This window comes from Anopheles merus, chromosome 3R (assembly GCF_017562075.2).
Source record: "Anopheles merus strain MAF chromosome 3R, AmerM5.1, whole genome shotgun sequence".
Lineage (NCBI taxonomy): Eukaryota > Metazoa > Arthropoda > Insecta > Diptera > Culicidae > Anopheles > Anopheles merus.
Window position 1 is genome coordinate 3,858,247 of NC_054084.1, and position 14,848 is coordinate 3,873,094.

The 14,848-nt window shown below is 49.4% G+C and overlaps 4 protein-coding genes across 4 annotated transcripts; 2 read left to right on the forward strand and 2 right to left on the reverse strand.

Moving 5' to 3' along the window:
- LOC121596941 (glycerate kinase) lies at window positions 1–1,627 on the reverse strand. The gene has a single exon (XM_041922339.1). It carries the CDS (start codon window positions 1,625–1,627, stop codon window positions 113–115), a length of 1,515 nt encoding a protein of 504 aa, XP_041778273.1. The 3' UTR covers window positions 1–112.
- An 875-nt stretch (window positions 1,628–2,502) lies between these two features.
- On the forward strand, window positions 2,503–8,448 carry LOC121596936. Its single transcript, XM_041922331.1, has 4 exons — window positions 2,503–2,667; window positions 2,749–3,056; window positions 3,131–8,011; window positions 8,079–8,448. The coding sequence occupies exons 1-3, from the start codon at window positions 2,627–2,629 to the stop codon at window positions 7,987–7,989; spliced, it is 5,208 nt and encodes a 1,735-aa protein (XP_041778265.1). The 5' UTR covers window positions 2,503–2,626; the 3' UTR covers window positions 7,990–8,011; window positions 8,079–8,448.
- A 1,097-nt stretch (window positions 8,449–9,545) lies between these two features.
- LOC121596942 (pancreatic lipase-related protein 2-like) lies at window positions 9,546–14,266 on the forward strand. The gene is made up of 3 exons (XM_041922340.1): window positions 9,546–10,141; window positions 12,686–13,453; window positions 13,971–14,266. Exons 1-3 carry the CDS (start codon window positions 9,969–9,971, stop codon window positions 14,116–14,118), a joined length of 1,089 nt encoding a protein of 362 aa, XP_041778274.1. The 5' UTR covers window positions 9,546–9,968; the 3' UTR covers window positions 14,119–14,266.
- Window positions 10,122–11,958, reverse strand: LOC121596940 (UDP-glucosyltransferase 2-like). The gene is made up of 2 exons (XM_041922338.1): window positions 11,790–11,958; window positions 10,122–11,719 (listed from the first exon to the last, which is right to left on the reverse strand). Exons 1-2 carry the CDS (start codon window positions 11,894–11,896, stop codon window positions 10,252–10,254), a joined length of 1,575 nt encoding a protein of 524 aa, XP_041778272.1. The 5' UTR covers window positions 11,897–11,958; the 3' UTR covers window positions 10,122–10,251.
- Window positions 14,267–14,848: the final 582 nt, after the last annotated feature.

The window sequence follows — 14,848 nt, forward strand, 5'->3', positions numbered from 1 at the left end:
ATGAATTAATGCAGACCGCTGAGCTTCGCTAGTGCTGATCACAACTAGGAGGTGGTAGTAGTCATCTTCCATGTTTGGTTTGCGTTCGGTTGGGATAGTTTGTTTATTTTCCCTACTGCGGGTTTATTAACAGTAAATGTACATCCATCACATTCGTACCTGTGTGGCCAGTTTTTACGAAATATTGCCCGCTGCTAACTGCTTCATAAAATCTGTACGAATCATTCCGTTCTAGGAACGTTTTCGCTTCTGCCAGGTGGAATGTTTCCTCAAACTCTCTCGCCACGAACGCTCCCCCGATCGCACCGGCCACATCGGTAGGGCCATCGATACCATCCGTGCCGGCCGATAGAAAGCACACCGAGTCGGGCACACGTTCCAGCTCTCGCACACCGACCGTGAAGCGAAGAGCCAGCTCTTGATTTCGACCCCCCTTGCCGCCTCCCGACACGCAAACCGTTGGCTCACCAGCACCAACAATCAGTAGTGGCTTTTCCTTGTTACCGTCAACTGCTTGACTTATAAATTCTTCCATTTTGACGTCACTGTATGGAAGACGGGTAAGCAGCTCGCGGAGCTTTTCTTTGGCAATGTTTTCTGATATAAAGTTGGTTTTTAAATTGTACAAGATCGCTGCCAACTCTACGTAAACGGGAGCCAAATCGATCACGTTTCCTTCGATCGTTCTTGATAGCACGATACACTCCCAATCTCGAGCCTGAGCTTGCTGTACGATACAATTTACAGCTACCTCATTGCTGCCTAGTAAGAAGAGGGCATGATTGTACGTTTCCTTCACTTCTCTAACCGTTGGTTGTTCAATTACTTTATGGATAGAATCAGGAAGTTTACTCCACAGGCCATACTTCTCCAAAATCTCTTTCGCTTTCCCATTCACAGCCACTCCTTTCTGAACTACGGTCGGTCCACTCGCAATCAATGCAACCGGATCACCGACAATGTCCGATATTACGTAAGAATAAACCCGATAGGCATGTTCGGCCGCCAGCGCAAGCTGCCCTCCTTTCACCTCCGACAGAGCTATTCGAACGTAGTTCAGCTCATCGATGGATGCACCCGCCGTGGCCAGTGATTTGATTAGCTGCAGTTTTTCCTCGAGCGTAATGGACTCCTTGGGCAGACAAAGCAGAGCCGAACCACCACCAGAAACCAGAACGCACAGCACATCATCCGATGTCAGGCTTTGGGCAATTTGTTTGATCTTTTTTGCCGCCATTAACGATCCTTCATCCGGCAGGTTGTTCCGAGCACACTCGATCACATCGATCGCAGTGCTGGGCGAAAGAGTGAACTCTGCCTCTCCAGCAAATCGTTCACCCGTACCCGTAGGTATACTAATACATCCTCCCGATAGCCGCGACCCAAGGTGACGTTCCAATTGAACTGCCATGCCCAGAACGGCTTTGCCGAAACCTACCACGTGATAGCGTTTGTGGTCGTGTAGGAAACTTTCTCGGACACTGCTCACTGAACTGTGGCAGCCAACAAACAACGATTTGGGTTTTACCGCCTCGACGCCGCATAGAAACAGTTCCCTGAGGTTGGTCAAGCTGGCACAATTGGCTGTAGACATTTTCCTTGCAAATTGAGGCCACGATCTTATCATTGATAATCGTCCAGGATAGGCTGAGCGAAACCGAGTTGACGTAGGAGCTGGAAATGACGATTGATCTGGAATTTTGCACAAATTATGCTATCAAACCATATTGACCGAAGATCTAATCAGTAGATCTCACAGTAAAATAAAAGATAACATTTCATACCTGCCCTTTGCCTGCTGGTTCGTTGTTTGTTTATTATTATTGCTTTGTCAGTTCCCGGCAGTGTTGCCAGATTTTTTTTTTTGCGGTTTTCGGTAGGAGTGTCCAAATTGCATCTCATGAAGTATCCACACGGACGTTTGCTATCAGTGTTGAACTTCTGGTTCTGCTCGCCAGTGATTTTCCTATTTCATATGGAGTTTAACGCATTAAATCATTTGGGAAACGGTTTCATGACTTTTTGGTCAGTATCATGAGAAAATCTGTGATTTTCGCCAGGATAAATCGGTAGTTTTTGAGTGGTCATCTGTGAACCGGTAGGCATATCAAAAATCGGTACGATAAATCCGTATTTCTGGTCACTTTGGTTCCCGGCATCCTCCTGTTTACAATCCACGATCCGAGAGTTCACTTTGAGTTGAGCCGCTGTCACTATGGGCGAATTGGAAAATTGGAATTAAAAAATCATGCTACCATTTTGATAGAATTTGTTCGATCTCGTATTATGTGGTGATTCTAAAGCTTTTTACTGTATAACACTTGACTAGACACAAACAGTTTCGATTTTGATACGTATTTAGCACGATTTTTGATATTTTCTAACACGCACCACAACCACGTGCGCTCATGTTGCGCACTGCTGTCAAAACCAACTGTCAGCGTGCAAGCAGCAAAAGATACTATGGTGCAACCGCTCCCCGACCCAGTTTGAGCGCGAGCATCATCAAAACAATCATTGCTAGCCGGTCCCACAGCATAAATTTTACATCCAGGGGGTTAGCACCGGATAAATCAGAAATATTTGCTCGTTTGCTAGGTTATGCTGCATTGTTTATAGTTTCGCGATGGCTACGAACGGAATAAATGAAGCTCGCACCTCTATCAGGTAAGGAAAAGTGGGAAGCAAGTGAAGTGTTTGGATGCGCTTGACCAGCTCTCGCATGCCTTCGGTGAATTCTTTCCGCAGCTGCGAAAACATTCCGGAACTGTTTCTGGACAAACTCACTGCCAAGATGCACTTTAGTCAGTTTGGCAAAATCAAACGATTCATACTGCGGCCAAATCGGTTATCGTGCACGGTCGAGTACGAGCAGCCAGAGTCGGCCCAGCAAGCCCTGGAGAGGGGTGGACAGTTCAAGAACGTGTCTTTTAGCATCTACTGGACGGACCTCAAACCTCCATCGGTAAACGACAACGGTAAGGCGGGCGGATCGCTCGATCTGGACGTGCAAATGGAACTGGAAGCAATCGACAATGTGAGATCACCTTCACAAAGTAAGTCCGTCCGGAACTATGCACGAGTTTATGAAATGTGCGTCGAACTCAAAGCTTTGTGTTTTCTATTTTAGATTTGTTAGCGTATTATAAGGCTGGCGAGCAGCGCAATGCTCCCCCGGTCACAAACAACCGACCAACCCTTGCGAAACTTTCGATGCCAGTCTCGGCACGCACGGAAATTGATCCTAAGATTGGGCAGGCTCGTGTGGAGCTTGAAACATTGGCCAACAAACCGGCATTTTCGGCAGAGGAGCGATGCAGAGTGCTGGAGGCAAAGGATCGATACATTCGCCTCACCACGGAACGTACGACGGACATCCGGAAGGCGAAGAACATCGTGGGCACCTGCCCGGACATGTGTCCGGAGAAGGAGCGCTACCTGCGTGAGTGGAAGTGTATGGTGCCTTCGTACGAAAGACTACCCGGCGGCGGTGCACAGATAGATCACGTGAAAGCCATCAAACAGTACTCCCGGAGCTCGGCCGATCAGGAGCTGCCGCTGCCGCACGAACTACGCTCGCAGCAGGCCCTTGGACGGACGATGCACTTCCTGCTGACCCATCTGGCCGATCTATGCAATGATGACGAGGGTGAAGGAGGTAGCAACGTAAGCGACTGGTTCCATTACATCTGGGACCGGACACGTGGAATCCGGAAGGACATCACGCAGCAGGATCTGTGCTCGGTCACTGTGGTTGAGTTGGTGGAACAGTGCACTCGCTTCCACATACATTGTGCTGCCCGGCTTGTCTCGGAGGATCCGTCAGTGTTTGACCAGAAGATCAACACCGAAAACATGACGAAATGCTTGCAGACACTCAAGTACATGTACACCGATCTGGGCCAGCGCGGTCAACGCTGTCCGGCGGAGGCAGAGTTCCGTGCGTACATGGTGCTGCTGTACCTAAACGATGGCAACTTCTTGTGGGAGCTGCGCCAGCTGCCGGAGGCCATTATTCATTCCAAGGAGATTCAATTTGCCCTGTCCGTTTACTTTGCGCTGGAGGAGAACAACTTTGTGCGCTTCTTCCAACTCGTCCGGTCGACCACGTACATGAACGCATGCATCTTGCTACGCTACTTCACGCAGGTACGTCAGAAAGCACTTGAAATTCTACGCAAAGCGTACGCAGTACGCTCCACGGCTTCATTCTCCCTGGAGTACATGACGCGTATCCTCGGGTTCGAAGATGAAGAGCAAGCGGAAGCCTTCTTCGACCACTATGGCATCATGATAGACCAAACAACCGATATGGTGTTGTTCGAGCCGCGACAGATGAACTTCTACCAGCCGGAGTTGCCATTTCCGACCTCCCGTGCTGTTCGGTTGGTCGAAAGCAAACGTACCGTGTCGGTTGGAGAAGCTATCTGCGGGCGCCCTCTGGAGCAGTGGGAACTGCAGCTTCCGATGGTGCAACCACCGAACGATAGCTTCGATGAAAGTGGATGCCTAAAGGAGGAGGTTCTTCAGAATGTGTTTGCGGATCGCAGGCTGTCAGAAGAAAAAAGTGAATCACGTGTTCAAAAGCCGCAGCCTGTAAAGAACGACCGAGAACTGCACGTTATAGAGGAGGACAAGCTGGACAGTATGGAGCCGGATGCGCCCAATGAAACGGTGGCTGATGATAGGTTATTCAAAGTGCCTTCGCCTACGACAGTAGTACCACGGTTGTCTCCCCGTGCTCGTACGCCACCAACCAAGCCAATTCCTGCACCGTTTCCAGCGGAACAAAATGCAACACCCGCACTACCTCCACCTGTCTTTGGCACAATAGGAGCCAAGACTGTGCCGAGCAGCTTTGAAACTGCTGGCTTTAAAACCTCAACAGAAGCTCCATCGTCGTTTTCATTTGCCAACGCATTTGCAAAGCCTGTTTTTGGAACGCCGCCATCAACTGGCAACGCACCAGCGACATCATCCGTCGCTGAAAGTGGTTCCCTTTTCGGTGCATTTAAATCCACTCCGATACCGATGGCAGGCGGCAATCTGTTTGGAGCGGCTGGTAATGCAGCGGGGAGTCAAAGCGACAGTATGGATCGTGTAACTATGTCCTGGGTGAATCCACCGCAGAACACGGCGATAACACCCGCCGGACAGAAGCGTGCGTTTCACGGAGCAGTGAAGGATACGTCCCCAGCCAAACCTCCAGCACCGGTCACTTTTTCGAGCACATCCTTCTTCCAGGCTAAACCAGCGGAGCTTCTTCCATCATCGAATCCCAGTGGTGGATCCTTGCTCGGTTCAGCGAACAACTTCGGAGGCACAGCGCTATTCGGGAAGGCCCCCTCTATGCCAGCTGCATTTGGTTCTTCTCCTGCGCTAACTACAGGTTTCTTCCAACAGCCACTCAAAGAAAGAAACGACAACAGAGAGAATGTCAGTATTCCAGTCGAGCGCAAAGAACCGAACGTCGACGCCGAAATTGAGAAGCAGCGTGAAAAGTTAAAACAAGAGGAAGAAAAACGAAAGCAGGAAAAACTACTCGAGGAGCGGAAACAGGCTGTTGAGCGGGCAAGTACTGTGGAGCTGGAGAAGCTGATAGATTTGGTCGTGGAAGAGCTCGTTCCTGAAATTGCAGAAGCTGCCCTGGATCGACAAAAACGCATACAGCGCACTGCAGTGGACGTGTTTAACGAGTTGGTAGCAGAACTACTAACCTCACACGTGACCAAGACCGCCGAGCAAGAGATTGAGCGTGTGGAACGACTGCGAGCGGCTCGGGTTAGGAAGCTGAGCATGAAGTACTTCCACCGCTGGCACCGCAATGCCAAGAGTGCGGCGAGATGGCGTCGATTGATGCGAACCGTGCCACCTTCATTCGTTAACGGGAGTATCAGGATGGATGAGCTGCCCCGGTGTGACCAATTGCGCCCCTTCCTTAATGCTCGCTGCACTGGTTCGAAACGTAGTGTAGATTCCGTGCTTCAAGACCAGTCTGTGCTTCGCGAAGTGTTCCTGTTCGATGCTTTCCCGGAGCGAAAGCTTATCGATCCGTTCGTGCAGCTCGAAGGAATGATCAATAAGCTGCAACAAATGCAAGTTCCGACTCGCATTCTTGGCATTGCTGAGCCGATCTACTGGAAGCTCGTCCTATCGCTACCGGTTGAGGGTGAGGAAGGCTCGGCCGGGTTTCCGAGCTTCGTCAAACGCTGGCTGGAGTGCTGTGCGTTTCGAAAGGAAAACAGAGAGGAAAATCATCCGTACTTTTATTTAGCAAAAAGATCACCGCCATCCAAACAGATGCTGGCCACAAAAACTCATAGCAAAGGAGATGGGAGCCAGGGACAGCGTGCCATCTGTATGCGGTTACTGCAGGGACAATCGCTAATCAGCGAAAAGGATACCGACCGTGCCGAAGCGTGTGTCCTCACGGACGGAGTGTTATTTTTCCTGAGCGATCGTTGCCAAATCGAACAAGCTCGGAATCGGTTGAAGAGCATTTTGACAAAGTGTGGCAGTCATCAGCCAAGCATAGCTGTCATTCTTTACTGTCCCAACACTGTGGGCGCGGAGAGTAGTCTAGTGTCCGTGGACAGCTTCGAACAGAATCTCGGACTGGCGGCAGGAATAGTGAAGCGATGGCGAGTTTTTCTTTGGAGCAGAGGAACCGAAAACGATACACTGAGGGAGGCCGTACACTATCTTGCCCACTGTTACCGAGCCCAAATGCAGTTTGAGCCGCCTCGCTACGAGGAACGGTTAGAGATGCGTCCATTGAACGACTTTCTGGAGCGTTGCGTTGGCTCGGAGCTGTGGTTTCGGTTCGACAAATCATGCCGACAATCGAGAGGATACCTCTTGGCTGGGAAAAATGCTAAAGCAATCGTTGAGCTGTACAATACAGCCATCAGCAAGGTTCATGCTATGGTAAGCCAAGATCTAAAACAATTCGTTCGATTGCCAGAAGAGTTCGGCAAGCTGCGCGATCAAGCTTCAGTGGCAACGACACGAACCAATCTTCTGCCCCTGCCGGAAGCCTATTTCCCACCGGATTGGAATGACTCGAAGCGCAAGAACCAGCTGATTCAGCTGCTGAAATCGCTCAAACTTCACCCATTGCCGGACAATCTGCTCGCTGCCATCGATCGAGCTGCACAAGCATCGACCAGCCAAGGTGTTGCCATCGATGTGGCAGAGCTACGCAAGGAGCTGAACGAATACTTGTCCAGCTACCGTGTGCCGTTGGCTGAAAATCCACATGAGCTTAGTGCACTCACGCAACAGTTTCTGCAGGGCATTGCCTCACAGCTGGCCGGTTATGCGTATAATACGGAAACCCGACCAACGGAACGGTTCGGCGAGAATGTTCGTCGTTGCTATTGGGTGCCACTGCTAGCGTTGATTTCGGAGACTATTCTGCGTGTGCTGCTAAAGCGTGCCGAGGGAGGATCGAGCAATGGCCTACCGCACGAGGTATGCTATCGGCGTATTGATTTCCTGTACCACACTGAGACGGTTTGGTGGAAAGCTCAACTACAGGAGATACAAAAGGAAGCACTTGGATCGATAGAAGCATCACGAAGCAACACACCGGACACTTTGGCATGGTCACCACCGTCAAGCTCAACCACCAGTGCACAAGATCGCAAGCGAGCGCATACAGAGCTAGCACAACACAACGAGAGCAATACAAGCCTCAACTCTGTTGTCAGCGGTAGTGACACTAGCTTTAGTGATAGCATTCGAAGCGAGAGCTTCCACAAACGGCCCAAGATAGTGAATGGTGTGATATACAGCCGGGAAATCGTCGATGATGTAATTGCGCAGGGTATGCGAGCATTAGTCCGTGCTGAGGAAATGCTCAGTCAAAAGCAAAACCATGCCACCGAACTGCAGCGGATATTCAAACCGCTCGAGACAACAATACAGGAGGTAGAGCAAACCTGTAGAAACATCCAATATGAACATGGCAGCAGAGTATCGAAGTGAGGACACTGGATGTCAACATAAGGTAGGATGCGCGATTTGGCTCTTTCTGGTTGGCATGTATATTGACGTTTTTTTTCTTTTATTGGCAGGGCGACGACAATAGCTGACGCCATCGTGTTCACTACCAAGATTGTTTGCATATTTCTACCCTTGATATTGGCAAGGGAACAAGGTCAATGTACGACAGTTTTTGTTGCATAGAAGTAATCGATTAAGCTTAGTAAGTTTTGTTTTAATTACCAATTTAAGTACGACTACAGCTTGGCACAGCACAGTTGGCCGTACAGGTCGGCGGGTAAATCAATAAGCCACTGATAGCCAGTCACTAGACAAACAGACGCGCAGAGTCACGATGTAAGCAGGCAAAAACCACACTACATTTGATAAAGTAATTGTATCTGATATGTTAAGTTATAAATAAATTTGATACAATATTTGATGTAACTTTTAAAACTATTTGACTGTTCTTTATTTAACCCCCAATGCATCATCATCTAAGTTCTAGGCTAGCTAAAGTTTTATTCTATCTACAACCACTTCCTTGTCACTCCACTAGGCACTGTAAGCTTCCGAATTTCACTTCCTGTCACAGGCCGTTACGCGCGAACGCCTTAAATTGGCTAGAAAAGTTTCGATAACTGCTTTATCTTAACGTTCATTACCACGCTTTGTGATTTATAATGGCCTTAATGTTTGCTTAATTAATGCAGTGTAATTTATTTATTTATGTTAATTTAATTTCGCCCCCCAACATAACAAGCTCTCCATGTTTAGTTTTATCACGCGCCACAAACCGATCAAACAGTGACAGCGTAATGCTAACAGGGCGAACGGGACCTGGGCTGGGTTCTATTTAACGCGTCTAACTCTAATAAGCCGCTACCAATGTTTCACCTCCGATAAACGAGTTCTTGCCACCCATGCCACCCACGCGCTGTCGAGAACTGCAATCTTTTAATGGGTGTTTTATAGGCTCACATTGTTTTACAAGCTGGAAAGGGTAGCTAATTAAAAATTGTTTCATATTTTTATGCCATTTGCTGCAGCAAGTTGTACCGTTTCGTCAAACATGGTTGGGATTTGTAAATACCAACAATACCTTGATTGATCGGTGTCGTATTGGTGTAGTGTTGATCAAGTTCATGACCTCAATCTTTCCCTTCAGCCGCTTCAGCTGTTTGAATTGGTAACGGTTACCGTGCTAAAATCGTAATTAATTGTGTGACTTAGCTAACAGCTAATTACAACCACCGATCGACACCTTGACATAGACATCGTAATTCTTTTTAATCACACACGTTACGCTTCCCACCAACAACAGGATCACTCATCTTATCACGCTTCTAAGGGGTGACAGAGAGGGCGCATACACACACACAGCAGCCGGCAGAAGATGCAGAGTCGCCAGAAGGCGACACACAGCGGCCACGCTTCATTATCGTCACTGGGGGTGCCTTCATATTTGCATAAAAGCTCGATTAAGGTCAGCCGATTCAGCCGAAAAGAAGGTTCTACCTCCTCCCAAAAATGGGATGCGCGAATCGGCAGACGATCAACGCCTGGGCTCGAATGCATCTTGCAGGTGAAGAATTGCACAGTTAACGCCAATCCTTTCTTGACGGCAGACACACAACTTTCGACTGGTTGCTCCGTTGCACCGTTTTGTGTTTACGTTGTGCTTCTTTTTTAACCTTTTCTGTATTGGCTCTTGTAACCGTTAAAAATATAAACGATAAACGAGCGCACGAATAATTGCCACCCGGGACGTGTTCTGATAAGCGCCTCGGTCGGTACAAGCGCAAGTCGCCGCCAGGCCCCGATCGTCGATGGCGTATAAAAGTGCTAAAAGAGAAATTTTGCGCTTTTAGAATGCTTGTAGGCTCTCGCTGGTCGTGCCGTGCAAACATCGATCGTGCGTGATCGGGATTGGGTTTCGTTCTAGAGGGTGGAAACAATGCAACTTAAGTGAAAGAATCGGCATGGTGGACACTAACAAAGTGATGTTTGCCGGTGGACTGTCACGGTGGTTAGGGATACTTTCGGTCGCGATCAGCTTGCAGCTCGTTGTCGGTGGTGATTGGAACTATTTCAAGTGCTTCGAAACGGTCAAACGATGCCCGAACCAGAATGTGTCGTTTTATCTCTACACGAGGTACTAATCCTAGTTTATTGCATGAATCTTATGTGTACTGTACACACTCGAGTGGTAAAACGTGAATATCAACTACACTTTGTACACGACGGAAAGGTTTCCCTTAACGCTTACTCAACCTTCGATTTTGTGCTGCTGGCAAGCAAACTATGCTTAACTATACTCAACAATTTCCATGCCAACGCCACAAGGGCAAGAATCACAGCGAGATAGAACGTCAGCACGTCGTAAGAATACTTCTGGTACCAGCTCATATACATGGCACGTGATTGTAGAAGATCAGCATCCGGATTTCGGAGAACCCATTCACACCACCAAACGGCTCTTTCCAGTGGCGTTTCCTTCTGGTCCCGGAACAACCGGGATATGCGCTTCATCCTCGCACTGTACCGATCACTGCCCAACACTTCCCGCACTGCCTGCACTAACTCATCCGCCTGGAAGTGTTGTATGGAGAGCCGTTTCCCAATGCCTGCCTCCACGCAGTAGTTGATATTTCGGAACTGATCTGCAAACACCGGGAATCCAATGATCGGTACACCGTGCCAGATCGCTTCCTGCGTGCTCAACAGACCGCTGTGCGTGATGAAGAGCTTCACGTTCGGATGTGCCAGCAGATCGTTCTGTGGCATCCACGCACGAATGAACACGTTTTTCGGCACCGCCATCGGTAGCTTCGATTCGTCCGACTCGAACTTCCACAGGAACTGATACTGCGGTAACCGCTCCATGGCGGTGAGAATGTTCCGAATCCGTTCCGGGCCAAGCAGATCGCTGCGCGCGTTACTGCCGAGCGAAAACAGAATGAACCCATTCTTCGCTCCCTCCACAACGTTGCGCAAATCTTCCGGAAGTCCCTTTGGCGGAAGTATCTGAAGCCCTCCAACCGGTATCATATTGGGCATCAGTGGTTCCTTGTACTGAATGATCGGATTAATGTTGGCGAGCGATAGGCGTACGTTTTTGTAGAAACTATTCGACGGTGGCGCGTCTGGATACAGCTTGCGCACGATCCTGTCCGCCTCCGGGTGCATCAGCGTATCGTGCAGGATCATCTCGTACAGATCGTAGTAGAAGTTTTTCACCCTCTGCATAAAGCTCATACTTTCCGGAGCGTCGAACACGTGATTCGGCACCAGTCCGGAGTAAGCGTACGCCCCGAGTACGGTGGCCGCCGTCGACGGTGCATTGTAAGGAGTCGTTGGAATGTATGGTACACCCTTAAACCGATGCATTATGATCGCTGGCACACACGGACCGATCATGAAATCGCTCAGAAACAGATCAAACTTGAAGTCGGTCGGATAGCCGAGCAGGAAGTGCAGTCCTTCCGATTTGATTGCCGCCTCGCACAGATTGAGCCCAAACTCGTCAAAGAGCTTCAACATTTTGGCCGGACTTTCGTTCGCCATGTCGAAAAAGTTGAGCTTCTGGCGCATCGACGTGTTGTACATGGTGCTGTAGAAGTTCTCCAGATGAATGTACGTCACGTTGGCGGGCGGTTGCTTCTCTATGTCCGCACTGAGCACGGTCACGTTGTGGCCCCGGCGTCCCATTTCGTACATCAGTGGGCGCAACCTGTGTGGAGTAGAGGAAATAAAATAGCAAATTAAATACGATTCTATGTGTGATCGAATTGCTAAATTACCAGATGTAGTGACTTGGGGATGGCACGCCGGACATGAAGAGTATGTTGGCGGCTTGGGAAACGCCCGCCAGCACGAGCACCAGCGATAGCACTGTGGCCGTACCCATCGTTCGTTGAGCTTCTTCGCTCCGTCAGTTCAATCCTAGCTGTGATCGCAAGTTGTCTAAACGCATACGCTTTTATTTTCCTCGCCGGCGGTCCAAAATCAACAAACCGTCGATTGTAAAGCGGCGCTCTAGGTGCGATATGACTGCCTCTTGAGAAAACAGTAGTGACTGGCAAGAATGGTCGGTACCACTGGATGGCACGGTAGGTGTCTACAGTGTTCCCAGGCCATGCCACGACCCTTTGCACGTGATCGAGGGTGAGCTGGTCCTGCTAGAGAGCGCGACCGATGCGTGCAATTGGGTGATTCGGTTTTACACACAGACAAGACTTATCGTACACGTATCACGCGCGATTTGGATGGCCTAGCTGATAACGCTGGACACTGTCTGGCGAGTGAAACGTGTGATGATGGTGCGATACCTACGATCACTCTGTAGTACTATGTAGTGTTTCGCGAAGGTGACGTAGGTAGTTCCCTCAGGGACGATGATTTTCTATAGTTTGCAAAATAAACGTTCGTTTTAAACTGCTTCAAACCTGATTTGAGGGAAGCCACTTGACCTATTCTTATCTCATCGTGCATGATCGTGATAAGAGGGGCTGCTAAAGCAATCTATAAATATTTGCAAGCATTTCAAATGTGTGTTCATGAATTGTGTATGTTTGACCAACAAGCTGTTGATTTATATTTATATAAACATGTAATCCGAATCCTGATGGCATCTCTTTGAAGCTCCCGCATGACCTTGACCTATTTCACCCTTCATTTCATTTCACTTTCCCCCAAGAGAAACACAAAACAATCCCACCCAGCTGGACATGTTCAATCCGGAATCGGTCACGAGCGCCAACTTCATCAAGGGACGTCCGTTGATTGTGCTAATCCACGGGTACACTGGCCATCGCGATTACGCTCCAAATCCAACGATTCGCCCGGCGTACTTCGCCTACGACGAGTTCAACATCATATCCGTCGACTACAATCCTCTAGCTCTTGAGCCTTGCTACCTTCAAGCCGTACGCAATCTGCCCACCGTGGCGAACTGTACCGCCCAGCTGCTAGACTTCATCGTCTCCAACGATATCATCCCGCTGGACGACATCCACGTGGTGGGCTTCAGCCTCGGCGGCCAAACTTCCGGCATGATCGCGAACTATCTGCGGGCTGGCCGGTTGAAGCGCATCACAGGGCTGGATCCGGCCAAACCGCTGTTTGTGTTTGCCTCGAACGAGTACAAGCTCGACCAGACGGATGCGGAGTTTGTGCAGGTGATCCACACGGACGTGTTCCAGCGCGGGATATTGCATCCGAGCGGCCACACGGACTTCTACGTGAACGGGGGCGTGGTGCAGCCGGGGTGCGATGCGACCACGATGATGACGACGGGCGAGTGCAACCACAACCGGGCGCCCGAGTACTACGCGGAATCGATCGGCACCGAGGTGGGATTCTATGGGTATCGGTGCGCCCACTGGTACCTGTACATGCTCGGTATCTGCCGGGGTGGAGGCCCAAACGACCAGATCGCTATTATGGGAGCGCACACACCCAACACGTAAGTGCCGCGAACCACAAACCACCAAAACCGGTAGCCGCGATCGTGTGATCGTTCGCTTGGGGACGGTTGGGGTTGAAAGTAAAAGCACCGCGAAAGGTTCGCTTTAGGCTCCACACACCTTTCGTCAGTACACCCTTTGATGCACTTGCTGGGTCTGAATGATGGATCTGGATGGTTCCATGGTGACGGAAAGAACTCGTTTGGTGACGGCGTATGCGTATGAAATTGCTCCTCCTTTAATCACCCCAAGCACACTGTCCACCGAAGCATACCGAAGATGCACGCTAAACAGATCCATTTCACAATTGCTCATACTAACCATCTCCCTCTCATTACGCAAATTCCGTTTTCATGTGTTAGTGGCATGTGGCCGACTTAGTCTTTGTACTCAGTCCTCAGTGAGGAATGATTACGCAATTACATTGCATGACTAGTGCGGTTTGATTAAGCTCTGGAAGCCTCGAGGAACCGCTCACTCATGTGTCCAACTCCACTCCTCTCATATTCCTTGCAGAACCCGAGGCCTCTACTTCCTGAACGTTAACATGATGCCGCCTTACGCAAGAGGAAGCAATTACACCTTACGGGAGGAACTGGCATCCATATCGGCCAATATTGGGGGTCCACCACCACCACTACCACCACCGCCACCGGTCAACTAGTGACATCAAACCATGCCAACCAATCACCAACCAGGACTTCCAAATTTGCTTTACAAATTGGGTTCACACTAACGTCTGTATGTTCAATGTTTTTTTGGATAAAGGAGCGTTAAGTTTACAGAAATAAAGTATGCAAAAAAACCCTGAAGATTCTCAAAATAGATATTGAGCAGGCGGTCACTACGTCACAACTAGCTCTAATAGATTCCGCGCAAGACCTTCTACAGTAGAATGGGATCGAGAATTATCATGCAAATGAAGTTCCAAGATCGGTTCCGTAAGCATCATTACACCGATGTTATCATTGAACTTTTAAGGTGCTTCCCTTCCCGACACTCCGACGGCCAAGGCGATGGGTTGGGCGGTTCACACAAACCCTGCCAGCTTCCATGAACTTGCACACTGGCGACCTATTCGGTACGGCGTGAGAAACGATTTGCCGTAACGTTACTCGATCGCCAGCGAAGGTGTTCATCCGATCTTTCGTCGGCAGTGGCGATCGTGTTCATTGCGGGTGAATTGTTTGGACAGGGTTAGTTGATCGGTTTGAGCTTGTGTTTTGCTTAACTAACATGAAATAAGAGGGATTTATCATGCCGTACCAACAAATTGAAGCAAGATCACGCATGGTCATAGAATGCGATATGAGAAACACTGTAAACGATCGTTCATTTCTGCCACCACCCAACTGCAAACCCTGTAAAAGCAGGGCTCCACGCTCCCCACCTAC

Bases quoted from the DNA above. Each gene is read 5' to 3' on its own strand.
- LOC121596941 (XM_041922339.1), bottom strand. From the start codon at position 1,627: ATGATAAGATCGTGGCCTCAATTTGCAAGGAAAATGTCTACAGCCAAT.
- LOC121596936 (XM_041922331.1), top strand. From the start codon at position 2,627: ATGGCTACGAACGGAATAAATGAAGCTCGCACCTCTATCAG. The intron at 2,668-2,748 runs GTAAGGAAAAGT...TTCTTTCCGCAG, and splicing joins GAAGCTCGCACCTCTATCAG to CTGCGAAAACATTCCGGAAC. The intron at 3,057-3,130 runs GTAAGTCCGTCC...TTTCTATTTTAG, and splicing joins TGTGAGATCACCTTCACAAA to ATTTGTTAGCGTATTATAAG.
- LOC121596942 (XM_041922340.1), top strand. From the start codon at position 9,969: ATGGTGGACACTAACAAAGTGATGTTTGCCGGTGGACTGTCACGGTGG. The intron at 10,142-12,685 runs GTACTAATCCTA...CTTTCCCCCAAG, and splicing joins TCGTTTTATCTCTACACGAG to AGAAACACAAAACAATCCCA. The intron at 13,454-13,970 runs GTAAGTGCCGCG...TATTCCTTGCAG, and splicing joins GGAGCGCACACACCCAACAC to AACCCGAGGCCTCTACTTCC.
- LOC121596940 (XM_041922338.1), bottom strand. From the start codon at position 11,896: ATGGGTACGGCCACAGTGCTATCGCTGGTGCTCGTGCTGGCGGGCGTT. The intron at 11,720-11,789 runs GTAATTTAGCAA...TACTCCACACAG, and splicing joins TCCCCAAGTCACTACATCTG to GTTGCGCCCACTGATGTACG.